Source organism: Aspergillus brasiliensis (assembly GCF_001889945.1).
Source record: "Aspergillus brasiliensis CBS 101740 unplaced genomic scaffold ASPBRscaffold_1, whole genome shotgun sequence".
Classification (NCBI taxonomy): domain Eukaryota; kingdom Fungi; phylum Ascomycota; class Eurotiomycetes; order Eurotiales; family Aspergillaceae; genus Aspergillus; species Aspergillus brasiliensis.
This window is the reverse complement of record NW_027137442.1, coordinates 2,829,685-2,856,317: the sequence shown is the minus strand read 5'-3', so window position 1 is coordinate 2,856,317 and position 26,633 is coordinate 2,829,685. Positions and strand designations below refer to the sequence as shown.

The 26,633-nt window shown below is 48.3% G+C and overlaps 10 protein-coding genes across 10 annotated transcripts; 5 read left to right on the top strand and 5 right to left on the bottom strand.

Annotated features, from left to right (window-relative positions):
- Positions 1–101: 101 nt before the first annotated feature.
- On the bottom strand, positions 102–824 carry ASPBRDRAFT_114793 (uncharacterized protein; the record flags this gene model as incomplete). Its single annotated transcript, XM_067616846.1, has 1 exon — positions 102–824. One exon carries the CDS (start codon positions 822–824, stop codon positions 102–104), a length of 723 nt encoding a protein of 240 aa, XP_067485048.1.
- A 2,462-nt stretch (positions 825–3,286) lies between these two features.
- On the top strand, positions 3,287–5,224 carry ASPBRDRAFT_37039 (uncharacterized protein). Its single transcript, XM_067623638.1, has 6 exons — positions 3,287–3,847; positions 3,913–4,127; positions 4,202–4,274; positions 4,330–4,676; positions 4,746–4,847; positions 4,911–5,224. Exons 1-6 carry the CDS (start codon positions 3,397–3,399, stop codon positions 5,025–5,027), a joined length of 1,305 nt encoding a protein of 434 aa, XP_067485047.1. The 5' UTR covers positions 3,287–3,396; the 3' UTR covers positions 5,028–5,224.
- A 1,153-nt stretch (positions 5,225–6,377) lies between these two features.
- Positions 6,378–7,832, top strand: ASPBRDRAFT_166991 (polysaccharide lyase family 1 protein; the record flags this gene model as incomplete). Its single annotated transcript, XM_067619600.1, has 4 exons — positions 6,378–6,862; positions 6,932–6,998; positions 7,065–7,233; positions 7,291–7,832. The coding sequence occupies 4 exons, from the start codon at positions 6,378–6,380 to the stop codon at positions 7,704–7,706; spliced, it is 1,137 nt and encodes a 378-aa protein (XP_067485046.1). The 3' UTR covers positions 7,707–7,832.
- A 417-nt stretch (positions 7,833–8,249) lies between these two features.
- ASPBRDRAFT_112178 (uncharacterized protein) lies at positions 8,250–10,275 on the bottom strand (the record flags this gene model as incomplete). The annotated part of the gene is made up of 8 exons (XM_067616630.1): positions 8,250–8,953; positions 9,003–9,437; positions 9,492–9,617; positions 9,670–9,741; positions 9,804–9,869; positions 9,923–9,965; positions 10,020–10,076; positions 10,138–10,275. 8 exons carry the CDS (start codon positions 10,273–10,275, stop codon positions 8,250–8,252), a joined length of 1,641 nt encoding a protein of 546 aa, XP_067485045.1.
- Positions 10,276–11,624: 1,349 nt separating this feature from the next.
- ASPBRDRAFT_115306 (uncharacterized protein) lies at positions 11,625–13,187 on the bottom strand (the record flags this gene model as incomplete). The annotated part of the gene is made up of 2 exons (XM_067616887.1): positions 11,625–12,361; positions 12,602–13,187. 2 exons carry the CDS (start codon positions 13,185–13,187, stop codon positions 11,625–11,627), a joined length of 1,323 nt encoding a protein of 440 aa, XP_067485044.1.
- Positions 13,188–14,573: 1,386 nt separating this feature from the next.
- On the bottom strand, positions 14,574–15,766 carry ASPBRDRAFT_25424 (NAD(P)-dependent alcohol dehydrogenase; the record flags this gene model as incomplete). Its single annotated transcript, XM_067622174.1, has 3 exons — positions 14,574–15,519; positions 15,581–15,711; positions 15,761–15,766. 3 exons carry the CDS (start codon positions 15,764–15,766, stop codon positions 14,574–14,576), a joined length of 1,083 nt encoding a protein of 360 aa, XP_067485043.1.
- A 489-nt stretch (positions 15,767–16,255) lies between these two features.
- Positions 16,256–17,053, top strand: ASPBRDRAFT_61293 (SDR family oxidoreductase; the record flags this gene model as incomplete). The annotated part of the gene is made up of 1 exon (XM_067628295.1): positions 16,256–17,053. The coding sequence occupies one exon, from the start codon at positions 16,256–16,258 to the stop codon at positions 17,051–17,053; it is 798 nt and encodes a 265-aa protein (XP_067485042.1).
- A 91-nt stretch (positions 17,054–17,144) lies between these two features.
- ASPBRDRAFT_37038 (Zn(II)2Cys6 transcription factor domain-containing protein) lies at positions 17,145–19,619 on the bottom strand. Its single transcript, XM_067623637.1, has 4 exons — positions 19,601–19,619; positions 19,184–19,562; positions 18,078–19,052; positions 17,145–18,026 (listed from the first exon to the last, which is right to left on the bottom strand). Exons 2-4 carry the CDS (start codon positions 19,404–19,406, stop codon positions 17,290–17,292), a joined length of 1,935 nt encoding a protein of 644 aa, XP_067485041.1. The 5' UTR covers positions 19,407–19,562; positions 19,601–19,619; the 3' UTR covers positions 17,145–17,289.
- A 1,035-nt stretch (positions 19,620–20,654) lies between these two features.
- Positions 20,655–21,612, top strand: ASPBRDRAFT_202699 (uncharacterized protein; the record flags this gene model as incomplete). Its single annotated transcript, XM_067621642.1, has 3 exons — positions 20,655–21,285; positions 21,350–21,438; positions 21,495–21,612. The coding sequence occupies 3 exons, from the start codon at positions 20,655–20,657 to the stop codon at positions 21,576–21,578; spliced, it is 804 nt and encodes a 267-aa protein (XP_067485040.1). The 3' UTR covers positions 21,579–21,612.
- Positions 21,613–22,188: 576 nt separating this feature from the next.
- ASPBRDRAFT_655671 (sugar porter family MFS transporter) lies at positions 22,189–24,211 on the top strand (the record flags this gene model as incomplete). Its single annotated transcript, XM_067628561.1, has 7 exons — positions 22,189–22,263; positions 22,323–22,374; positions 22,434–22,689; positions 22,747–22,995; positions 23,094–23,747; positions 23,798–23,928; positions 23,992–24,211. 7 exons carry the CDS (start codon positions 22,189–22,191, stop codon positions 24,180–24,182), a joined length of 1,608 nt encoding a protein of 535 aa, XP_067485039.1. The 3' UTR covers positions 24,183–24,211.
- Positions 24,212–26,633: the final 2,422 nt, after the last annotated feature.

Sequence of the window (26,633 nt, the reverse complement as noted above, 5' to 3'; positions counted from 1 at the left end):
TTCAGTTTGATTTCCAGGCATTCTATCAATTTAGTAACCTAGCCTAAAAACCAAGCCCTTTTTTCACCCACAGACATGCAAGACATGCCTAACATGCCTAATTAATGGCCGTTGACGCCATTGACTCCATTGGCTCCATCGAATCCATTGGCTCCATTGACTCCATTGACTCCATTGGCTCCATTGACCCCATTGGCTCCATTGACTGCAGCAGGAGGATCATTACGAATGGTCCCGCGCAACGGGCTAGCCACGACAGCAAGGTTCACGCGATTATGCTGGTCCTCCCAAACAGTGCTCAGCGCATTGCGAGCATTCGTATACTCGGTACCATTGATATTGCCATGATGGGCCAGTTTATCAACGAGCAACTTGAACCAATACCGGGTCTCCTGATGCTCATGCTGACCGGTGTACACGTACATATCCAGATGTTCCTCACGGATGATCTCCAAGAGCCGTTGAATGGTCAGTCCCACGGGCCTCATGAGCACGCGCTTGATGATCTGGTCAGGGGCCACGTAGGAACGGTCAGTGGCGTAGGCACCGTTATTCTCGTCGAACACCTTGATCTGGATGAAGCTGTCTTGGACCCCGGTGTGCTCGGGTCCCAGGTTCATGGCCATTCTCACCATGTTGTCGGTGTTGTCGGGATCGGGGCTGTTGTTGGCCTGGATGCGCAGGTTCCAGGTGTTGGTTTGCAGGTGGATGTTGGTGTCGCCGATGCGGTCGTCGAGGTTCTGCGGGTAGGTTGCGCAGAGTTTCAGGCGTTTGATGGTGAAGTGGGCGGTCATGTCGAGAAGGTCCGCGGGAACACATTGCATTCTCTCGGAAGACATTTTGATGGAGTGTAGTCTCGCGCGTTGTTGTTGTTGGATTTTGCTGGGGGAGTTGGTGATCCACTGTGGTTGATGGATGATGAGAGTGATGGTTCTGTTCTGATTCCCAGATTGTTTGGGGATGAAGGGTATTTTATAACTTCTTGGAGATGATATTGTCTCTTGACTATTTTATCGTGTTTGCCTGTTTTAAGTGGCAGTTCCCGCGACATTGGGTTCTTCCTAATCAGCAAAACCTGGGATATCTGACAGTTCTCTGAGGCATAGCGGATATTATCCTATATGATGTATAGTTCTCAGAGCATCTGAAGAGTGCCAAGCTGAGTATGAAAGTTCCTACTTTGGAACCCAAGTCGCAGGGGTGGTTCCTCTTGATCTCGGCTATTTACTACACATCAGAGAGTGCTCTTACAGACGAAGTTAATCTGCAACAGATTTTATGGAAGTTATACTCTACCTTTCATGATATTCGGTCTCAGTATCTATAGATAGATTGTCATGTTCGGATAGCCCAGACTTCGTATGGCAGTCTCCCATGCCCAGTACTATATGGTCTGAATAGTGTGAGTTACCATCGTCAATCATTCTCTACTACGAAAGCTACCACAAATACTTGACACAGACGGCATTCTCCTTCATATCTGCAGTAGATGCAACAATGACTATTATTCTAACCTTGACTAGGCAATATCAAACCGAGCTATGGGCCTTCCCAGAAGAATAGGTCAATCGCTACGCATGAGTGAGTTTCCTTAGATGTGCATGTATCTATTGAGGGATGGGACTACTTGTTTCGAGTGATTACTTCGAGTCCCTTCCTGTATATCAGCTCATCACTTGGCACAATCATCTCAGCGCTGGCAATGGTTAGAACGAATAAGGAATGGATATATCAAAATCTCAACCTAGATTGACGAAGTCTTCAGGAGACCTGAGTCATAAATTATTCGCTGCTGAACTCCTTTTATAATCCTTACGAATTTAGCTGTTCGAGCTACTTTAATTCAAGATAATTAATCAGCAAGTTAGTTTATGTTATACCTTGAAATAAGAATTGTCCAATAAGCTTGATAATAGTCTACGAAAATGAGTAGTTATCTGGATAGAGGAATTACCATTTATGGTACCTAGCTAATGTTTTCCTGCGCCAAGAAGCATAATGTGCCTTCTCTAGAACCATACTTGACTTTAATTACCTTTCCTGTACCCCAGCTTTTGCTCGGAATGATCACTGTCACAACTACGTCGGCGTTGCTGATTCCCATCACTTCTTATACAGCTATTCATTGCACGCATGCCCTCGGTATTATCTATCATAGTATCAGGCGTCTCCAATCCAGAGCTGCGAGTCAGTCATAGCACGCTATGTCTCAGAGTCTTGAAGGGGAATTTAATCCTAAGCTAGCCAATCTCTCCCTGTATCGAGTAACACGTCAATCACAAGACTACTTACGGCGTAGCTCCTTTGGCCAGTGGTGTCCAGCCTTCCGGGTGAACAGCATTAGTCAAGGTAGAGGATTAACAAGTTACCCTGGCAAGGGGTCGCCACTGTCTCTCCAGGAAGACCTTCCCTTCAGTGCTTTCCTCTGCAGCTTGGAACGGCACAACGTCCATGACCAAATATACAATGCCAATTGGGCTTAAACTTCGCAGTCTGATGAGTTGTGGATGCCGGTAGCGGGTCTGCGGAGGCAGATTGCGATAAAATCTCCAGTAGTAGCTTGGGATGAGCTGTACTTTTTGACTCAAATGCGGCCTGATAATGGTAGACTTCATTCTGAATCGCATGATAATCGAGAAAAACTCCACTTTATAATCCTTCGTAACCGAGATAAGATGGCCCTTGACGCTGCCAAAAGGTCTTGTTCCGAGGTTCGGCACGGCCGGCAAACCAGGGTAGCCTGGAACCCCGAGACGGGGCACACTACAACCAATTGGTGGAGAAATCCCTGATATTAAGCTGCATGTTGGGCATGTTCTTCTTGGCTTATGATATGGAAGATTTTCCAGGCTAAATGGGAGCGCTGATCTCTGCTCCACCGTAGCAAGGGACAATGCACTGAATGTGTCATTGTCATGAGATTCTCACTCGGCAAGTGAGCTTTTAGCGAGTCATTCGGCCTCACTGCCAATAAATCTGGCGATAGAGCCATCATATGCGCTCTTTCAGGACGAGAAAAAACAACTAATTGCTAATTAATATGTGCTGATCCGCTAATCTAGAGATGTCGCCATCAACTACATCGTTTCACAACCTAAATTCTAATCAAAACCTTGTAGGTTCGATGAGATTCAAGGGAACAGCTTACAATTCACATGCTGTGTGCCAAGAGAGCTCTTGCCACTTAAAGCATGCCTAGTCCGGGAAGATTCTCCCATATATTCTACAATTCAGCCTGTTAGCTTAAATTCCGAGATGGATCATATCCATGGATAATCACGCGGCTGGCGTATCATGACACGGCATCGTCAAGATTGATTTATACACCAAACTTACTACGTCCTTTTATCGTCAATACCTTTCTTCCTGAATGCAACAATTCCAAACCCATCCATCATGAAGCTCCCGACCTTAGTGACTTTGATCGTTACTCTCCCCGCACTGAGCGTGTCTGGTGCAGTCCCTTCTGCCCCTATCATCTCCGCATATCCAAAATCTCCAGAGAACTTCGGACCCGCCTCTGGACGTCAAAACAACACAAAGAATATCTGCGAGGTCAAGCCAAACTTGACAGATGCTGGTCCTGGAATTCTTGCCGCGGCGCACAATTGCAACAACGGAGGCACCGTCTTTATACCGCCAGGGGACTTTGTCATTACAACCGCACTGGATCTGACCTTCCTGAGCGACATCGATTTCGCCATTTGGGGCAATGTTACTTTCAAAAAAGATCTCAATCTCTGGCCGACCCAGGCATTCCAATATGAGTTTCAAACTGCGAGCCTGTTCTGGCGATTTGGAGGCAATAACGTGAATATCTACGGCGATGGGAAGGGGGTGATTGATGGTGAGTATGCTTTCTCGATTGCGGTATACCAGAAACAGATGGTTAAGGTCCATGTTCTACTCTAGGAGCCGGTCAGTTCTGGTGGAGTGCGATGGCTGAAGATTCCAGTGTCATGCGTCCTTGCCTCCTGGGCACGGACGGACTGCATCATGCCACCATTTCCGGGCTCACGATGCTCAACTCACCAAACTGGTTCAATCTCATTGCGAATTCCACGGATATCCTCATTAGTAATATGGCGATGCTGGTGGAGAGCGAGATAGCAGATGCTCCGGCCAAGGTTCGACCTATCCTTTCATTCTAGTCTATCCGCTTGTTTATTGTTGACCAAAATCTAATTTGATTGGTGATTAGAACACAGACGGCTGGGATATCTATCGCAGTTCGAACGTCGTGATTCAAGACTCAAGGATTGTTAACACAGACGGTAAGCTATATCCTTCTTCGAGCATCGTACTGAACTGATATTTCGTGGTAATCAGACTGTGTATCGTTCAAGCCCAACTCCACCCAAGTTGTCATCCAGAATCTCGACTGCACTGGGTCTCATGGTATATCTGTCGGTAGCCTGGGCCAATATCAGGGTGAAACAGATATTGTTGAAGATCTGTACATCTACAATGTCTCCATGACCGATGCATCAGATGTGGCGCGGATCAAGGTCTGGCCTGGTGTTCCTCCCGATACGTCTGGCTCAACCAACGGCGGGGGGTTAGGTCGAGTCCGCAACGTTACCTATGAACACATGCAAAGCGAGAATAATGACCACGTCATCTCTGTCTCGCAGTGCTACGAGTCGAAGAATCAGACACTGTGCGATCTGTACCCTGTAAGTGCCTAGTAGCTAATGAGAGACAGAGAATGTAGCCACCGGGAGAAGCTGACTGGGCTTTGAAAGGCGAAACTCGTGATCGATGATGTTCTTTTCAAAGATTTCAAAGGAACGACATCCAAGAAGTATGACCCTGAGATTGGAGAGTTAACCTGTAGTAGCCCGGATGTAAGTTCCAGTTTTTATAGGTTGGGGACTGTAGACTGCAATGCAGCCACTAACAGCTGCCAGGTCTGTCACAATATCTCTGTTCAAGACATCCATGTGACTCCACCTAGTGGCGACTCTCCTGTCTTCACCTGCAACAATATGCAGGATTCAGATCTAGAAGAGATTCCGTGTGCTTGACACATGGAGTTTTGTTGGAACACTTACTGTAGGTAGTAACATTACCAGATCGCCTGCCGCATAAGTGTCCTTACGCACAACCGTTCCTCCTTTGGATTTTCCTTGGCCAAGGATCTGGATAGCCAGAAATCTTACTCGATATTTCTATATCTTGGGATATCCTTTTCATTCCCTGTTATCTCTGATTACATCACAAGGAAAATGGAAAATAAACCCCAATGATACAGCATGAATGTTTAATTAAATGAGTCCGTCATTTGTGCACATAAATGTAAACCATGTGACGGAGTGAAAAGACTGACATCCTCCTCCGCCTGAGCTCGTCCGGGCTTCTAGATCAATGTGGACTAGTTGCCCGCAGGGAGATGTCTCTGATCGGAGAATTCATATAACTAAAGTTGCCTTATAATCCTTCCGACTTGGGTCCGAATATTCTCCGCCATGCAGGTTCCAAATTTATACTCCTTGAGATAAGAGATATTGCTTGTAGAGTTGCCAGAAATTTTGGGAAAGCTGAGTATATACTAGAATTGAAGATTCAGTGTCGATCTGCTTCTAATCGACTATAATTGAATGAACCCTTGAATGAAGGACATATGCATAATTATGAATATGCGTATGGCCGGCTCATCCTCCGCCCTGACCGGGGACATCCCGTTCGGCTGTTGAAGTGGAAAAGCCGTGTGGCTGTCGGAGGAGTGGGTCAGGGTCCTCCAGGGGTTCAGTTCACTAATCACAGGGTCCACCACACCCTTAATTAGGGTCCAGGTGTAGATAGTCACTAGCTAGCTTGCTAGTGTAACTGTTAACCAAACTGATCAACAAATGTTCCTCTATAGCGGTGACTCTGTGAGGGAAATATGATGAGCTATTATCATTTGATACTTGGTATCAAAAGCAGCTTTGACAGCATGTGAAAAGGCTTATAATATTCATAGGTCTGTAAGACACTTCGGAAGTGTCTGACTTACCACCACATATTCCTGCGAAGGACCGTGATCCTTCCAAGCATCTAAAAAAAGACCACTGTATCAATCCCACAGGAGGTACAAGATAACTTCGGTTAGGAATCGTGCGGTGCAGGACATAACTATATCTGAAACCACTGCGTTCCTACTTGAGCGCCAAGACCGCATTACTGTGGGGCAGGATGGTTCTTGGCCGGAGGAACTATGATCACTATGTAACAACGGTGGTTCCTGTAGCTACCGGGTTTCTTTCTTCGGCAAAACTTATTTCTTGGCTTTGATATGTCATGGGGTGACCTGAAAAAGATAAGAATGGACGCCTGGAGCTAGTACAGCACATCTGTCCATTAATCATAGTTTTACTCTGTCAAATCTGCTCATCATGAAGGTCTCCTTCCTCCAACTCCTCTGCCTCAACGCCGCCTTGGCCAGCGCCCAGATCGTCCAAGGTGCTGCAGAGGGCTTCGCAGCCGGCGTGACTGGCGGCGGCGATATTACCCCCAGCTACCCCAAGACCAACGAGGAGCTTGTCTCGCTGCTGGAGAGTGACGAGCCGCAAGTGGTCGTCCTCACCAAGACCTTTGAGTTCATTGGCACCGAGGGAACCACGACCGAAGATGGATGCGCGCCTTGGGGCACCGGAGAGGCCTGCCAACTGGCCATCAACGCCAACGGATGGTGTGGTGACAACCCTGTTGCAACGGTCACGTACGATAACGCTGCGAAGAATGGCATCCGGATCAAGTCCAACAAGACGCTCGTTGGGGAGGGAGATGCCGGTGTGCTGAGTGGAAAGGGGCTGTACTTTGAGGGTGGTGTTTCCAATATCATCGTGCAGAATATCAAGATCACGGATCTCAATCCGAGGTAAGTACATCTCATAACTACTATTTTTGCATATTTGAAACAACACAATGTTGATAATCTTGTATACAGCCTCGTCTGGGGTGGCGACGCGTTCACCTTCTTCGGCGCTGACCTGATCTGGATCGATCACTGCGAAGTATGACAACTACCAACACACCTATTCCCACAGCCTCAGAAAGAATTTCATATTGACTGCTACTAGACCTCCCTCATCGGACGCCAACACTACGTTACCGGCTTCAACCCCAACACCCGGATGACCTGGTCCAACAACTTCCTGAATGGCGTAACCACCCATTCCGCAGGATGCGATGACCACCACTACTGGACATTGGAGCTAGTTGGCCCTGGAGACGAGATTACCTTCCAAAGTACGTACCCCACGGAAATCTTGATACTCCATCCATCTAACTGACAACTCTGCTTAGGCAACTACGTCTACCACACCACCGGCCGCGGCCCCGCCCTCTCCGGCACGACCCTGTTTCACGCAGTCAACAGCGTCTGGTCCTCCATCCCGGGACACGCCATCGAGGGCGGCGACAAGGGCCGCGGTCTCTTCGAGGGATGCTTCTTCGAAGATGTGGTCGAGATCGCCCCCGCCGAACCGGAGAACCAGCTCTTCAGTGCCACTGAGGGAAATGCGGCATCTTGCAAGTCAGCCTTGGGCCGTGCATGCCAGCCTAATGGCTATAGCAACTCGGGGGCTTTTAACAGTTCCGAGACGGGCTTCTTTGATGACTTTGCTGGGTTGACTATTGCGCCGGCTGGCAAGGCCACGGATGCTCGCGGCTATGTTCCTGATCATTGTGGGATTGGGCGGTTGGGAAGTTGTGATGTGTAGATGGGTACTCTGTAGCTAATAGGTAATGGTGGAGGTATGGTTTGGTCGAGTTGAACTGGTCGACAAGGATTATATATATAGGGGCCCGAGGGGTGCGTGAAAGTGATTATAAAATAATAACTCAAGAATCTATCTATCAATCAAGAGTAGTGATCATCGAGCTGTTGATTAATAAGAATTCATAATTAAATTGATAAGAGAATATAATTAGACATGTTTACTGACTATGGATAGCTTTCTAGAACTTTTGATGATATCTTGTAACTTGCAATGATAAAAACTGGCTACGATCCCCTAACAACTTATGCCATCGGCCTACTATATCATTGAATGTCACACACGATTCCCCTACAAATTGGCAGTGAATATATATCCATTGAGCCGACCTCTAAGTCTTTGAGGATAGCAAATCGTAATTCTTGATATCTAGGAGTATATATTCCCGATAGTCATAAATCAGGAAATGGATCAGCTAGAGTAAACGTATCCTCATTCAACATCAATTCGCGACACTTCGTGGAAAATATTCCAGCAACAAAGCACCTATCCCTCGACCATTTCAACATCTTGCTTCCCAGACAAGGCTTCGCCATGCGCTCCCACATTCGCCATTTCAGGGACCCTAAGTTCCTGTGCAATACGCTCGCGACGAAGACGATCCTCTGCGCTGAACTCATCCGCAAAAACAGCATCAATCTCCTCAAGCGACAACCCTTTCAACTCCGGCAGAACAAAGTAGACCCAGACCAGACCGAGCGCACAACAGCAGAAGAACACAATGAATGTCTTGTAGCCAATGTTCGCGATCATAACCGGAGTCACTTGTGCGACGGCAAAGTTCATGATCCAGTTCACTGCCGATCCGATCGCGACTCCTTTGGCACGGATATCGAGCGAGGATGACTCCGCGGTGACGATCCACCCGACGGGTCCGCAAGGCATGGCGTAATTGACGACGATCCAGTAGATGAAGAATATCGCCGCGTTGCCGGCATTCTTGTGTGCGGCAAAATCACTTCCGTATGTGGCGATCAGCGCGGCAACGATGGCATGCGCAATGCCCATGTTGACCAGACTCCAGGATAGCATGGGCTTTCGACCGATTTTGTCTACCAGGAGGGTACCTGGGATGGTGAAAACGAACATTAGGATACCTACAACTCCGGTTGCGAGTAAGCCAATGCTCCCGCCTGTCAGACCGACTTGTGCGAAAACGGTTGGGGCGTAGTATATGATTGCATTGATTCCTATTGACGTTAGCACTGGATTGATGAGACTCCAAGGATCTATGCTTACCTGACCACTGCCCAAAGGCTTGAACGCCTGCGCCGAGACCAACCCGATGTAGCAACACCCTCGTTGTGAAAATCCGCTTATATTCGGAGACTTCAGTGCGCCAGCTCTTCTTCTCGGTTCCATAGCGCACTCGCGACGTTTCTCTGTCCGCATACACCCCAACCTTGAGCGACCAGTACTCATACTGAACATCTGGTGAGCTCGTATCTCGGTTTCGGAGGCGAGCGAGGACGGCAAGGCTTTCCTCTTCCCTGCCTACGAGCATGAGCCATCGCGGTGAATATGGGAGGAACCAGGAGCCGATGCAGAGGATAAGGGCGGGGACGATCTGGATTGCGAGTGGGATTCGCCAAGCTGCGCTGGATTGTTGGGGGTAGGTGGTGCCGCCGATGTAATTCGTGCCATAGCCTATCCAGTATGATACCATGATGCCCACTTAATTGTTAGCGGGGGAGAATCATTGATCGATTAGGCTGAAAAGTTACTTACAGCAAATCGCTACTTGTTGCAGCCCTACCAGAGTACCTCGGATAGATGCAGGTGCCAGTTCAGCGTTGAACATGGGTACAATCACAGAGAGTCCACCAACGCCCATCCCGGCAAACCAACGACCCGCTAGAATTATGTTAGTATATCAACAGAGTTATATGGTATATGCTGTCCCTACAGTAGATATAGGCAACGTTGTTGGTCGCGCCGACCTGGAGGGCGACTCCTAGGATGAAGATAATGCACCAGGCTGAGATGGAGCGCTATCAGTTGTTAGAGGCTGCCTGTGAGTATATCCATTGAAGAAGGTACTTGCCTTTCGTGAATATTTATCTGCAAGGGGACTGCTGCTCAAAGCTCCGACCATTGCTCCCAGCTCTAGACACGCTGTTAGCTAACCTATGATGAATTTTCCTCTTCACCACACGTACCCAGAATTCCAGTAAGAAGGCCTTTCGTTGACGAATTGTTAAGCTATCAAACATGAGCTAAGACCTTTGATATAGACCCAGAGGCCATTGAACTCACAGTAGCAGAGAACCGGTGCTCAAAGTCAGCCATGACTTGGACCTGGCCAAACACACCCTAAACGAAACCATGCTCAATCAATATGCAACTCTCATCTAATCCACATGATATAACCAACCTGGTTATACCCATACAGCACACCACCGAGAGAAGCAAACAAAGCCAATCCCAAACATCTCTTGTTAGACACCAGGCCCGCCAAACCAGTAGGGGTGCCGGTCACTTCAGCCAGGCCAGTGACAGATGTGCGTCTCATATTGAATATTGGATGTTTATCGGGGACGAGACCATCTACTTGCTACTCCGTACTTACTACCTTTTAAACATGGCACTCATCTGAAAAACATTTACCCCACAACTACACTCCGAAACTCCACTGTGTGTGTGTCACTGGTTGGCGTGGAAATTGCCCGTTTCGAGCGAAATAGCCGGGGACTGCAAGAGTACCTTACTTGTTTGGCCATACAAAGGTTGATAGGTCTAGGGAACCTCTAGCGCACGGCCTCGTCTGCTTGGTTGGTTGCTTGTTTGTTTGTCGGTGAACGGCCAGTGGCAGTACAGTAGTGCTACTTTAGATTAAAAGATTTCAATGATATAATCTATGGATTACTATGGTTCTTGCATATGCAGTCTTATGATAGTAACATCACAATTGTATGCCGGCCTTCATACCACTGAAATACAACATAGGTATCCAGTATCAGACTCGTAGTAAAACTCCAATCACCATCGGAATAAACCGGCACACCAGACAACCTCCTACAAAAGACCGACTTCGGCACTTTCCCAGAGCTCATATGATGATATGATGATATCTGATAATGATATATCCCCGTATCCGCCTCCACAAAATCCCTCCCCCGAAGTCCCTTTGGGATATGGAGGAAGGATGAAGGACTTGGGGGCAAGTATACTCGGCACTAACCCATTATGGAAATTTAGGCGTTGGGATCGGCAATGCTCGATCATCGAGCGGTCCGGCCACTTGCCTCAATGCCCTCGTGTAGTGCCGACCGCGGCATCATCTCCGAGGCTCCGGGCTGTTTATCCCGATTCGGGAATTTAGGGTCGTCGGTCCCGATAGGCCCACTTTGCCTGTTGCCTTTGCCTTGGCTTTTGACTCTGGTGGGAAATACACACGACGTAAGATACTTCGCGAGGATGGAGCGGGGTTAGGCTGGGGAGTAGGTAGGTGGAATATAATTGATGACGGAAGTGGTTGATAGTTGGAGAGTTTGATGTTGGGGCTAGTGCATTCCCAGGATGGGGTGGTGTGGTGGTGTGTCGGGGGATGTCACCCTGGGGTTGCTGAGGTCATGGAGACTCAGCAGAGAGATGGACTGTGCTCGGGGCCACCATTGAAAATTACGCTCTTCTTATGTGCGTGTCATAAAGACTGTAACACCTCTCACGTTTTTAGTCTCCTCTGAAGCATTAAGTGTATAACGTAGCATAGCCTTCTATACACTATGGACATTCTATCAGTATCGCCTCAAACCAGTCGGTCTTTGTAGCAGTGAATCCTGTGCCCCGGGTGTGTGAGAGCTAGCTGTATAGCTCGGACGTTCCTGAAATGTCCTCGGCTTCATACATTGACTTTGACTATCATTCACCAAGTTTATCTCGAGCACAAGACAATGGATAGCCCCATGTCCCACAAAGGTCTCTCCTGTAATACTCCGTAGCCACACCAAGGTCATCCCCAATCTGCTTGAATATATCAAGCAGCTCCAACCTATCCCGCGTATCCAGCATGCAGCGCCCTGCGACATGCAACGGCTGCAACAGGTATTTCCGTACCGTGTCATTCGGCATGCCTCGGGCAATCGAAACAGTCTGGCTGGAATGCTGACGAAGGTCCTTCCACCATTTCTTATAAGTATATAGGACATCCGGCTGGTCGCCATATTGCTCCAGGAACAGCTCTATAGGCTGATGGATCAACAACAACATCCGTCCCATATGGTAGAATGCCATTGCCAGAGCACATGTGTCGCAGGAAAACCATGTAGCACTGGACGCAGCCGGGTGCCGAGGATTCTGGTCGGGACACTCGTCAGGCGCCCAGGTCCAGACAAGTGGTGATGAGAACCAACTGGGCAGTATGGAGTACCACCGATCGAACTCGCTGTTGATGCTAATCCACTCGGCTGTGTCGCTCAGGCTTGAATTGAGCAGCTGGCATAGGAGTCGAACTAAGCTTTTGAATAGAAGAGTAGCTTTTTGTTGTTCGCTGATATGGTCAAGCAGCAAATCGCCCTTATCGTTAAGAGGTAGGCCTCCTAGTTCCCGCCACAACGAGAGATTGTTGGGATCTAACCGTGTGCGTCTCCGTGAAACATCTAGAAGTAGAATCCAAGTTAATATGATTCTACACTATCTCTGGGCAGCGTCATACCTACACTTACATGAGTCTAGAGCGTCATTGATGGCAAAACACCAAAATATCGAACTTATTGCCTTGTCAGGTTCAGGCACATGCTTCAACGTCCAGGGACTGGCAGGATCGTAGTCGCTGAATCTAAGGAGTTTGTCCACATTATCGAGATGGATTGAAATGGCTGCGGTGGTGATGGTCTCACTAATATCCACGTACTGAGAAAGAATGCATTCTGCAATGGCTGGGTATATATTGGCTGCTCTATCGTAGGAAGTATCAGGATCGCCGGTCATGGTGATACCATGACTATCGCAAGGATCCTGAGCCTGCTGAGCAAGCAGCTGGAGCGCTTTGTCGTAGTATTTGGTTCCATACCAAATGAAGTCCGGCTGAGATTCAGTGAAGCCGTTCCGCATGGTTGTGTGGGTTTTCAACGCCGGGCCTTTGACTCGACCAAGGTAATTGGCTCCAAGGGCACAGGCTGCATATCGTATCAGAGGGCTGGTTTGGGATAAAGTGATGATGTTCTGACTGAAGTATGGTTGGTGGCTGCCTAGAACATCTGTCCATTTCCCTGGGCCCTCGGAGAAGCAGCGTAGAAATAGTGCCATCTCGCATCGATCTTGATACGTATCCCAATCACAGGCGTTCGATGTGCGTGATTCCAGACCGTGTCCCACCTCCCGACTGTTTCCATCGGGAAGAGTATCATGAGGAAGATTTGTCGTGTTTTGTTCTGTTGTTGCTGAGATCCCAGCAAGATCACGAAATTCCGACAGTTCCTCCATACTGGAGGTATTCAACAGGCCGAGAGTGTCGAGTGCTGAGGATAGGACTGTAGATCCAGCTGGCCTTTGCGGTTCGGTAGCGTCAACGCCGTCTATAGATTCAATATCGACTGAAGTATCATTAGCCTGGGATATTCCTGAGATATTTTGAAATAGACAATAATACCGTGCTGCCCTTCATCCAATTCTATACCATGACGCCGTTGGCGAAGCAATCTACTTCGATTTGGTGTCCCTTCGGGAGGACGAGGCTTACGGTAGGTACCGTAGCTATTCTGCGAAGGTGATGTGGTAAACTGGGCAGAATCTCGCCTGTACACAGGGTCAATTACCTGATGATTTCGTCCAGAACGGGGACCTTGTTGTCCGTCATGTGGCATCGTGTGCTTCCGTAGGCTTTATAATCGAAGGTTATCACAGATTACCACGGCCAAGTACTGTAGCATACCGGAAGCTATCTGCAATAGCTGAGCTAACGGTCTTGATAGTTTAGAAAAAGGCAACTCCCCAGTAATCTATCTGTTAAGGCACTCGCTACTATCAAACGGCGACATGAGAAATGCACAATAACTGTGGGGACGAGACCAGCCGGGCAGCAGCTAAAATCGCGTTTTCCGGGGGAGAAATATGGGGACCTGGAGGGTCCTTCCTGGGGAGGTTTGAATTAATGAAAACATGTGTAGCTAATAGCTCGGGTGCACAATGTACCGAGTCGACGAGGATGACGAACATGTAAGGAATCTGGACAAAGCAAGGCTGACTGAATCAAAAGTGGATCTACTGTAGATGTGCCAGATCCGGAAATATTAGAGATCTATGAAAGAAACCATCACGGAACGGGTAACACGGGTATTTTACCGTGGTTTACTACTAATTACATGACTCGGGCCATATGCGGAAATATTCGATGACTCCTCCGTAGCACTCCATGTATGTTGTCCCCGCATCATCTCCGCAATTGTTGGGTTCTGTGAGATGTTGTATGTAATTGGGCCTGGGAAGTTTGTTTCAGAATATTCCTCGTTGTATTATGCCTTGAGGATATTCTTGGGGTCCCATTGTTGAGAAGTCGACACAACTTTGGAATATGCCTCAATGCATGCCCGCCAATTCTGAGCCTGAAGTCCGTTTGATACTGTACTCTCTCGTGCTATCACATCTGAACAATCAATTAATGTGGATTGTATCATTCGTTGGTCTTTGATTCCACAATTCTGCACCTTCTACAGCCAAGCGGTATAGTTATATGTTCATCTCAAGCAGATGCAATTGCACGTCGTGCAACTCAGGACAAGAAGAAGAATGAAGTCAAAGAAATAGTCTAATATAATCGTATCTAATCATTCCGCACAAAAAAGAAACAATAAACCAATTTTCAATCCCCGTCTAAACAACACCCGCAATCATCACCTTGAAAACATCTTGACGCCCAGCCTTGACCAACTCAAACGCCTGCTCCGCCTCTTCGAACTTGTAGCGGTTCGTCACCAGCCTCATAACATCAATAATGCCCTTCCCAATAAGATCAATAGCCGCCGGGTAACATCCAGTCAGATACCGGATGGAACCCTTCACCACCAAACCCCTAGTGCACACAGCGGTGATAGGGAAGTTGATAACCTCCTTACCCATACCCGCCTGGACAAACGTACCTCCGTGGCGCGCAGCAAAGATACCCATCTGAACACAGGGCTCCGCACCAGAGCACTCCAGCACGACATCCGCGCCCTCCTCCAGGCCACACTCCTCCTTCAGCTTCTGCGCCATCTTCTCCGCGTGGGCAATCGGATCCTCACCGCGCTCCGGCTTCTCCGGCATGAAAACATGGTCCACACCATAAGACTTAGCGACCTCCAGCCGGGACTGAACGACATCAACACCAATGACCTTCTTCGCACCGTGTGCCTTGGCAACAGCCTGGCACAGAACACCGATAGGACCACAGCCAAACACCAGGACGGTTTGGTGAGCGCGCAAATCAGCGGTCTTGGCAATGGCAACCGCCACACTGACGGGTTCGACCATGGCGGCCTCCTCCATGCTCATGTGATCGGGGACTTTGTAGCAGAAATCCGCGGCGTTGACGTAGTACTTCGCCAGGGTGCCGTCCCACGGAGGAGTAGCTGCGAAGATCATGTTGCCGCAGAGGTGGTAGGCGCCAGAGCGACATTGGTTGCAGCGACGGCAGGGGACGCCAGGTTCCATGGCGACACGGTCGCCGGGCTTCAGGTGGGTGACGGAGGATCCGACTTCGACGACTTCGCCAGAGGACTCGTGGCCCAGGACCATGGGGCTGGTCAATACGTAGTCTCCGATGCGGCCGCGTTGCCAGCTTTGCACATAGTATTAGCATATGTCTTTGGATGGGATAGGGAGGAGGTTGGGAGACATACTAGTGGACATCACTACCGCAGATACCAGTCTGCTTGACGTGGACGATCACATCGTGAGGGTCCTTGAGGACCGGCTTGGGACGGTCCTCAATGGCAACGTCTTTGACTTGGCGGAGCACGAAAGAAGGGTTCTATTTGCGTTAGCCGATAGAATGATAACATCGGTCATGGCTGACTTACCTCCATGATGGATATGTGAATCTGATTGAAACTCGTTAAGAAGTTTTGCTTGTTGAGTTAATGGCAAGAAAATGCTCGTTCACCATGAGCACTCTTTATAGCCATGCCCCTCTTCACATTCTTCTCCCTCAACACATCATCATGGGTCTGGCCTGGTATGGATACGTGGGGTAGGTACAAACAATGTTTGGGGGTGATGTTCCGAAAGAGGAAATACTGGCTGGTCTGCCAAATCGGGAAGATGAACCGTGACCAGAGCCCCAGTCGGTTCCATCACGATGTGGGTCTCTGCATTGTTCAGCAGTCTTGATAAGAAAGTGGTCCCCCCATTGACCGGTGTGAATTATATATTCAAAGTCAATCTGCCGTATTCGCCGCTCTTTAGCTAGTTATCTATCTAGTCTACTATCTACCGTTGACCCCGAACCCCATTCGGTATTATTACTACATATAAATTACGCACGGACACAAGGAAGAAATAGTACAACAATCACAATGACTTCCATCCCCCAAGCCTCCACAGTCCCCGACCTCCTCAGCCTCAAAGGCAAAGTCATCGTGGTCACCGGCGCCGGCAACCCGCGGGGCATCGGGTTCGAAGCGGCGCGGGGATGCGCCGAAATGGGTGCCTCGATCGCCATCACCTATCACACACGCAAGGACCAAGCCGAGGCCAACGCATCCACACTGACTTCCGACTACGGGGTCAAGGCACAAGCCTACCCGTGCGACGTGTGTGATTTCACCTCGGTGAAGACCCTCGTTGACTCCGTCATCAAGGACTTTGGTCAGATCGACGGCTTCATCGCCAATTCAGGCAAGGCCGCTGGTGCGGGTGTGCTTGATGGTACCGTTGAAGACTGGAACGAGATTATCTCGACGGATCTGACGGGCACGTTTCATTGTGCGAAAGCGGTCGGGGAACATTTCAAGCAACGGGGGACAGGGTCATTTGTGGTGACGAGCTCGATGAGTGGACATATTGCAAATTATCCCCAGGAACAGACGAGTTATAATGTGGCGAAAGCCGGGTGTATTCATTTGACCAAGTCGTTGGCGAATGAGTGGAGGGGGTTTGCCCGTGTCAATTCGGTGAGTCCGGGGTATATTGACACGGGTCTGTCGGATTATATTAGCCAGGATGTGAAGGATCTGTGGACGAGTATGATTCCCTTGGGCAGAGTGGGTGTGGCCAAGGAGTTGAAGGCGCTGTATGTTTATTTGGTTAGTGATGCGAGTACTTATACGACGGGGGCGGATATTGTCGTTGATGGAGGTTATACGGCTAGGTAGATAGCTCTGGCTGCTTGGAGAATAATTGACAGCAACTATTGTACTCCATATGCTCATTTAAGGGGCAGGGTCTTGTAGTACTTGGTGGGAGGTAAGATGAATATTATGGTTAAGCAATACCCTATGCAGTAGGTGAATCCCCGAGTTGACCAAACGGGTAGTGCTAAGATGAAGGGTGCCTACAAGTATTTGAAGCAGCTCTTAGGGTATCTTGTTCTTTTCTGAATACCTGCTTCTCAAGGAACAATATTCTTTTCTATCGGGTGATACGGTATCCCCCATTCCAGAGAAAGATCCTCTTGGCGATAATCCGTAAACACCCCCAAATCCTCATCGATCTGCCGCAATATGCTGAGTAGCTCCTGGCGCTCATTTGCATCCTCCAAACATCGCCCCGCGACATACAGAGGCTGGATGAGGTACTTCCTCACGGTGCCATTTGGCGCCCCACGTGCAATCGAGATGATCTCTATGGCATGGCCGCGGAGATCATGCTGCAGGGAATGGTATGTCGTCAGTAGATCGGCACCGTGCTGCACTTTCTGACGCAGCGCTTCCAATGGTCTATGTATCAACAGCAATATTCGTGCCATATTATAAAACGCCATTGACAGTGCGCAGGCGTCCTTGGGGAACCACGTTTCGTGCGACGTAATCTTAATCGGCGCGGGATCCTGAGCGTCATCGGTTTCTGAAAACGGCGGCCAATGGATCGCGGACGAGAAAATTGCAGGGAGGATGGCTTGCCAGTGGTCAAACTGCTCGTTGATTGCATTCCATTCAACGGCATTGCCGAGATCGGAGTTCACCAGCTGGCACATCAGCCAGATCAGGTATTTGAAGAAAATACTTTCCGAATGGACTTCTTGTACGTAGTGCGCCATGAGCTTTCCGTCTTCGTCGAGCGGGAGTCCCATTTTACGCCAGATAGAAAAGTCTTTGGACTCTAATCGCGTTCTTCGTTTGTTGACAACTATTTCAAATCATAAGCCGGGAATTAGATTCAATAAACGAAAAAACTTACAAGCATCTAGCATATCATTGATAGCGAAGAACCAGTAGATCGCATCCATTGCTTTCATGGGTTGCGGAATGGGTAAGGCTGCTGGCGGGGTGGCAGTCTCATGGAGATAGCTCCGAAGTAACCTATAGGTGCCGTCCAAGTGGCTGGACCAGGCTTTCATCGTGGCACTCAAGTCCTCATACTGGCATAGGATGCAGGCGGCGATAATCTGCAGCGTGGTCCCCGTGTTATCATATTCCGCGGCTAGATTGAACTCGTTACTTTCCGGGGTGGGAAGGCCGGCTTGATAAGACCCCCGCGGGGACATCTGACAAACGGACTGATCCTCCCGAGAGAGTAGTTTGGAGAAGATCTGGATTGCCTTGTCATAATACTTGGCGCCATACCAGAGAAAGTCGAGATTGGAACCTGCAAACGCCTGCATCATGAGTCTGTGGCTCTGCGTCTGTCGGATGCTGGATTCCGGGGATTTCATATAACCCAATTGTTTTGCGGCCAGCGCAACTGCCGAATAACGAATGAGCGTGCATACAGGGGATAATAAGGGCACCTGTTCACTGAAATACGGATGGTCGCAGCATACGTCCATCCACTGACCCGGCCCTTCGGAAAAGTGTCGCAGGAAGAATGCCACCTCGCAGCGGTCTCGACGGTTGTCTTCATGGGTGCTATTCTGAAGGCTCGAGAAACCATGCGCTATCGGTGCTACTATGGCAACATCTGGTTCATTCTGGATGTGAGCACTGAGGATGGCCGGTGGACCTGGGACCGCCAGTGGTTCCAGAGTGTCTGGGGGCGGCAGCTCAACCATGGAGGTGGTGCCAGCTTCATAAGGTGTGCGGACACGGTGAGCCTCCAAGGTACTACTGACGTGGCATTCCGGGACCGGTTCATCCTGGTAATGCCGTGATTTGGGAGAATCCGTCCTTGCTCGCTGTCCTCTATAGGATGGAACCTGCACGACAGGCTCGGTTGCTAAGCCAAGTTAGCAATGATCGCCATACACATGTGCATATATGTCATATATGCATATATATATATGATGTTGATGTACAGAACAAGATCCCTTTGATTTTGGGGAATATAATTATTTTTTGGTAGCTTACTTTGGTGCGATATTCGCGTCCTATTTTGCGGGTTATCCTCCTCGGGGTCTCCGGGGAAGTGGGCCTCCAGACAGGAAGCCTCATGCGCCCGTTGCGACGATGACGATGACGACGATACAAGAAAAGAGTACGAATGAGGCCGGAAGAGGCCGTCAATGATGCGACACGATCGACCAGCTCGGAGACATTGACCACATTCAGGTTTCTGTTCGTCACATTTCATCTTCCGCTTGCGACACTCCGGACTAGTGGTACACACGAAAAAGTCAGAGACGACCGAACGGGTTCAGGCAACTCCAACACACACACATACCAACCTGTCCGGGACCGCAGGGGTTCGCGGCCCCTTGAGCCGGCAGAGCTCTGTGAAAAGCCACGAGTGCGGCCCGAAAGGTGGTGACTTTTCATCCGCAAGGACATCTCGGGTTGGACGAACATGGAGGGCAGTGCCGGTCGGCTGGCTGCACAGGAACACTTGCAGATGGGAATGGTTGTGCCGCACCGGAGCTGGAACAACTGTTCGGATGGATGCAGAATACCAAGCTTATGCACGTGATAATCGATGAGCTTAACTATGACTATTCCTGATATTCACTCAGCTCTACGCATGATCAAGATAGTACTAGGAAATAAAGAACAAAATCTCTAAAAAAGTCTACTATTCTTCTGAATACTCTTTGAAAAATCCCTGGTATTCTTTAGAAAGGCCTTACAATAGTATATATATAATAGCTGGTGTTGATTCATAAAGCTTCGCTCAGGTTTCGAATGTCAGGGATATTCTCTATCTGATATTCTTTTTAAACCCCGCAGCGTGTGACTTGTGAGACCCCCGACCCCGGGCAAATCCGGAATGTCCGGGGGATGTCCGGGGTCTCAGACTCCCTCGCCGCGGGGTTCGGAAATTAATGTGACTGTATTTATCTGATAGTCACTACCGGCATCCCGAATTACTGGTTCTTACCGTATTTTTGGGATTATTGAGGCTTTTTGGCATACACGATGTTGTTGAAGATCTTTTCCCATTCTATTGATATATCTTCAATCAGAATTAAACTCTTTTCCAGCTGCAGTCTGAGACTCCCGCACGAATTGCCCGTCTCGTCCAGCACGAGGCCGCGATCGAGCCCCCTGACTCATCATTGGGTCGACCAATGGAAAGAAACCGTGGAAAGTGTCCATGCTCTTTCCTGTTTGGGAGATTTCGGCGGGGCCGCCTATCCTTCTCTTTGCGGAAATCTAAGCGTCCCAACCCTAAATCAATGTCCTCCACAAGGTACCAAGTGAACAGACAGAAGAATCGCCTTGACGACACATATATGTATGTCTTCTCAACAGCCAGCTACACTGCTCTCGATGACTTCTGCATTTTCTATATCCCTTCTTCTACTTCTTTGCCTTTACCTTTACGAGAATCAACGAACCACAGAAACAAGAAACCACAACCACAACCACAACCACAACCACCACAATGCCTCTCTATCAGCCCTCTAACATCCACGACAACGTGCTGACCCAATTCTCCCTCAAGGGTAAAATCGCCGCCGTGACTGGAGGCGCCCGGGGAATTGGGATTGAAGTGGTGCGTGGTCTGGCAGAAGCCGGCGCGGACGTTGCCCTCATCTACACCTCGACCAGTGATGCTCCCGAGATCGCGGCCAAGATCGCCGAGGAGACGGGCCAGCGCGTGCAAGCCTACCAGTCGGATGTCACTGAACGGGACACCATCGCAGCCACCATCAATCAGATCGCCGAGGAATTCGGTTCCGGGCGTCTCGATGTCGTGGTTGCGAATGCCGGTGTGTGCACGAACTGCCCTAACTTGGAGTACACCGAGGAGACGTGGCGCCGCGACAATGCCGTCAATTACGATGGCGCCATGTGGACGGCCCAGGCTGCCGGCAAGATCTTCAAGAAGCAGGGCAAGGGCAACTTGATCATTACTGCCTCAGTGAGCTCCATCTTGGTGAATATTCCGCAGACCCAGGTTGCCTACAATGCATCCAAGGCAGCGGCCGTGCATCTCGCCAAGAGTTTGGCGGTGGAGTGGACCGACTTCGCTCGGGTTAACTGCATCTCGCCCGGCTTCATCATGACTAAAAGTAGGTTACTTTGCAGATAAGTAAAGATGATAATGTCCCAAGTGCTAACAGAATAATCCTACAGTGCTCACACAGCAGCCCAAGGAGCTGTTCGACCAGTGGTTGCAGATGATTCCCGGCCGCAGAATCTGTGATCCCGCCGAATTGAAAGCCGTAAGTCGCACCAGCAGGGCAGTGAAAAGTAAGATTCTTACTAACTTCGAATACAGGCCTATGTGTTCCTGGCCAGTGATGCCTGCAGCTACATGACCGGGTCCAACATCGTCATTGATGGTGGATATACTTTGCCTTGAAAGAACTCGGGGTAACTTCCTTATTCTCAGCTAGAAACCTTGACAATAGACTTTACTTATGATTCCCCGCATTTTGTCTCCTCCGGAGTGTACTCCGTATACGAAAGTAAAAGTAAATAAAGACTTTAGAACTATACGGGCTTGGGCTTGGGGCGTCTTGCCGGCGTTACTTACCGCCGGTTGGTGGCATGCCGAAATTGCTGGGGGTTCCGAGTCGACGTCACTGGCTACTCCTAAATTCCCCAATTAGGGAAGTGGATCTGGGGAACAGAACCAGAGAGAAGAAAAAGCCCTCACTCTACGCCGCTACGGAGGAGACTATCCTGTATTCCGCTAATGTGGGGAAGACCCCAAACTCCGAGGATGTCCTGAGTGACCGGGTCCTGACTCCTGAACTCTCGTTTGGCATTCCCCAGACCTTTTCCCCACGGTGACGTTCTCTCCCGCAATACGTGGACTCATTATGGACAGCGGAGGAAGCGGACGACTCCTTTCCTATTCCGGGCGAGGTGAAGTTGTATATAAGCGCCTTCCAGGTCACCTTTGGGCTTCAATTGTTCTCTAAGTTATATGATACTTTTCAATCCATACAGGCAGGGCCTTTTCTCATATGCCTTCCTTTTTCAATCGCCAGAACAAGCCCTACATGGGGATGACCGGGGGATGGTTGACTTTCTGGATCACTGTGTGACTTCCCTCTGTTCCTACCTTCCTTGGGATCTCGCTGACTGTGTCGTTCATTAGGTGGCTTGTGCTACTGACATGAGTTTGTTCGGATACGACCAGGGTCTTTTCAGTATGTCACTCCTTCCCAGTTGTTATAAGGTGGTTGTTCAGAAGCTGAACTCTACAAAGGCGGCGTCATTGTCACGCAAGACTTCTTGAAAGTGCACGACTTGGAAGGACCGTCCAAGACTTCGACTCTCTCTACCGTTACTGCGATCTATGATGTTGGGTGCTTCTTCGGTGCTCTCATTGCTTTCACAATTGGCGAGCGCCTGGGTCGGAAGAAGACAGTCCTGATAGGAACAGCCATCATGACTGTCGGTACCCTACTTTGTTGCACGTCTTATAGTCTACCACAGATTTTTATTGGCCGAGTCATCCTAGGGTATGTATGACGAGAAACCAGGTTGGTATCTGCCCGTCGCTAATACTGTTGACACAGGCTGGGAAACGGCATTAACACAACAACCGCACCAGTTTGGCAAACAGAGACTTCTCAGCCGAAATGGAGAGGAAAGCTAGTGTTCCTGGAACTGGTGATGAATATTTTTGGCTTTTGCATGGTAAACTGGATCAACTATGGTCTTTCCTTTGCCGGTGGAAGTGTGGCTTGGCGGTTCCCAATTGCTTTCCAGTTAATGTTCATTATTGTTCTATTCGCGACTGTCCCCTGGCTGCCCGAGTCTCCAAGGTATGCTCCTTTCTTCACTGCCCCTTTCTGTTTCTCCCCACTCGGAGTAACCAAGAGTGTGCTTGAGACACCTTACTGACTGTACGGCTTTAACACAGATGGCTTTTGCAAAAAGGTCGCGAAGAAGAAGCCTCCCTAGTCCTTGCCTGCATCGAGGATAAGCCCATTGACGATGCTTATGTCATAACACAAAAGAACGAAATCGAATACACCATCTACTACGAGCGCGAGAATGCTATTCGGTGGCGCGATATTCTGTTTCACAAAAAGACAAACAATGGAGACTCCAAGACCCTGAGACGACTGCTCCTGGGTGCTGGCACGCAGTTCATGCAGCAGTTTGAAGGGATCAACATCATGTCCTACTACTTGCCTACCGTCCTGATCAACTCCGTCGGACTTACTGATTCGCTGGCACGGCTGCTTACTGCAGTCAATTCGGTGACCTATTTGATCTGTACCTGCTGCGCCGTGGGGCTGATTGAACGGCTGGGCCGTCGGGGCCTCATGCTACTCTCCACCACCGGTCAATTCTTTGCCTTCCTCATTATCACGATTCTGCTAGCACTGGCGGAGTCTAGAGCGGGAACTAGCGCCGAACACAAGTTCGGCTCTGCCTCCATTGTATTCTTCTTCCTGTTCTACATCTTCTTTGGTCTTGGAATGCTGGAGATCCCATGGCTCTATCCAACCGAAATCAACTCGCTCCAGATGCGAGGCAAGGGCGCTGCTGTGGCAACAGCAACTAATTGGTAACTTGCTGTCAACCTATCTTGTCGGGTAATTATGCTAACATGCACAGGATAACAAACTTCGTCATCGTGGAGATTACTCCCATCGGAATCCAAAGCATCGGATACAGGTTTTGGATCATCTGGACCGTGTTCAATGCTGCCTTTTTGCCGGTGATTTACTTCCTCTATCCAGAGACAGGTAAGCCTCACTTACTCCCATTGCATCCTCCCGAAGACACACTAACACTTTTTCCTATCAAAGCGAACCGCACATTGGAAGATGTTGATGCATACTACCGTTCGAACCCATCCTTGATTGTCGTCGGCGACCCAGACGCCATCTGCGTCAAGCGTCCCCTGAAGTATATCCAGCACGAGGACAGTGAAATGCAGAAGATCCAGGGCGTCCAGACGTCCAAGAATGAGACTGAAATGGTGGAACATGTGGAATAAGCCAAGGGTGGAGGAAGGATGGGAAATCATCCAGATGGAGAACTTCATGCCTTCTGAGCCAAGGAACGCCTTGAAGGTGATATGTTTATGACCAATGTATCTTTGTCAATTTTCTTTAGCGATTGAATCAATTTGTATCTTCAGATGGAACGAACAGAAAGAATCGCTGGGGCTGTGGCCATTGACATAGTGGCTACGAAACTGGAGAAAATAACGGCGTATATTATTCCCATCAAAGCTGATTCTTGCTTTCCCTTCACTTCTCTCCTCCAGCTACCAACAGTATTGCCAATCATTGGTCCCAGCTGAAACGGATAGCCAGATCACATAAAAAGCATCCTTTCCACAAACCTACATCACAACAGATATCTATCTATCCGATCAACAGCAGCCAGGAATGACAGAATGTAAAATTCAAGACAAAAAAGAAAACATACAAAAGAAGGGATTCGCTGGTGGTCACCCACCCAACTATTAACCTCCCGGCGTGTGGCTTAAACGCGGCCAATACCCGGGTGGGTGCAGCATGCGTGAGCCAAGGATGAGCGCTGCTTTACCATCGCGCGACCGGGGTGACTTTAGGATAAGTGTATAATAGTTGGGGTGAGCATGCTCACCCCGCTTATACCTACTAATATAATTAAATTAATTTAATGCTGCTGCCTGTAGCACTGCCTTCCTTAGCTATATGTACAGCCATGTACTGACATAAAATTAGTAGTTATACTAAGATAAGGATCTAGAAGTCCATAGGAGGTAAGTATTTTGTAGATATTCTTATACTAGAATCCTGCTATCTATGAAGCTACTGTCAAACCCTAGGATCACTTCCCTGTTCCTGTTAGCTTAGCTCTACTGGTATACATACTATTGAACTAGATTGAGGTGATATCAGGCTAATAATCTATTTAAAAATAACTGGTTGTTACAGACCCCTGCTAGTTAAGCTACTAGCGAGGCGGACTCGCCAGGCAGAAAGCACTAGTAAAGGCAGTGCTCAGACAATCAGCAACTCTTATTAAGTAGAATCTCGGTTTAAGTGAATAATGCCCGGAACAGCCTTCAGTCACGTGATCAGCTACCATCAGATCTACCATTGAAGGTATATTTAGGGTATACTAGAATCTCAAACCATAATTAGATCGACCATCGATCTACCTTGGATGGTATATGATATAGTATACGGAAGATAGGATATATAAAGACACTCATTCCTGTATTTAGATAGTTCTATTCTTCATGCTAAATTAACTTGTCTTTAAGTAATCACATATTTAGAAGCTTAGCAATACAACACTCATCTGCACTTACTTACGGATAGCTGCGCGGCACTATCTAGCCTTATTTCTCTTCTCTTATTCAAGACTAGTTATCCTTAGATAGACTATCAGCCTGATACCACCTCGATCCAGTTCGACGGTACATATACCAGTGAAGCTAAGCTAACAGGAATAGGAAAGCAATCCTAGGATTTAATATATTTAGCACCAGTCAGCACAAGTATTACTAGTTATAACTATCTATTATATTAATCACTCCAAGCACGCTATATACCTCACCACAAGGCTCTAGTGCTGGTGGAGGACAGCAACAGCGTATACCAATAATATAGGAGTTAATAGAAATAGTTAATCAGTTACAAAAAAGCATCACTGCCTTAGAATAATGAAACCAGCAGCTCAAAGATCACTTAGCAGTCAAATCTGTTAAAGTCCAACCACTGGAACTATTTAACAGCAATCAATTAAAGCTTAGGGCTTTCTTAACTCAGTTAGACTTGTACCTTAACATGAACAGAGAAAAACTTAATAATAAGATTAACAAGATCTTCTTTACTTCCACCTACCTGACAGGAGCCGCGTTCAATTGGTTTAAACTATATATTCACAACTATTAGAAGAAGTCGGTAGACGACCAGGACGAAGATACTAGATAAATTTTCGCTAGTTACGCCAGATTCAAGGAATGTCTTAAATAGATATTCAGAGATATCGACACAGCACACAACACTGAACGAAAGTTATGGCAATTCAAACAGACTAGATCAGCATCCAAGTATACCTCTAAGTTCTTACAGATCACCAGTCACTTGGACTGGGATAAAAACGCCTATATCACATGATTTAAGGAAGGACTCAAGATGGAGATCCAAAAAAAACTTATTTAGCAAGAATAACCAAACATACTATAGAAGATAATTGTAGCAGCAGTTAAGATTAACAACAAGTTGTATAAATACAACATAAAATGAAAAGAAGACCGATAGACCAGTAGGTCTATACCTTAATAAAGTAACTAATAGGGCTACCGAGCCAATGACAGACAGCCAGTATAGCCTAGAAGTTTGGGATACAAAGATCCCTATAGACTAAAACCAATAGAGCTGAATGCAACGCAGCATCAGACTTAATAAAATAAAGTCTCCAAGGAGGAGCTTAAAAGGCGTAAAAA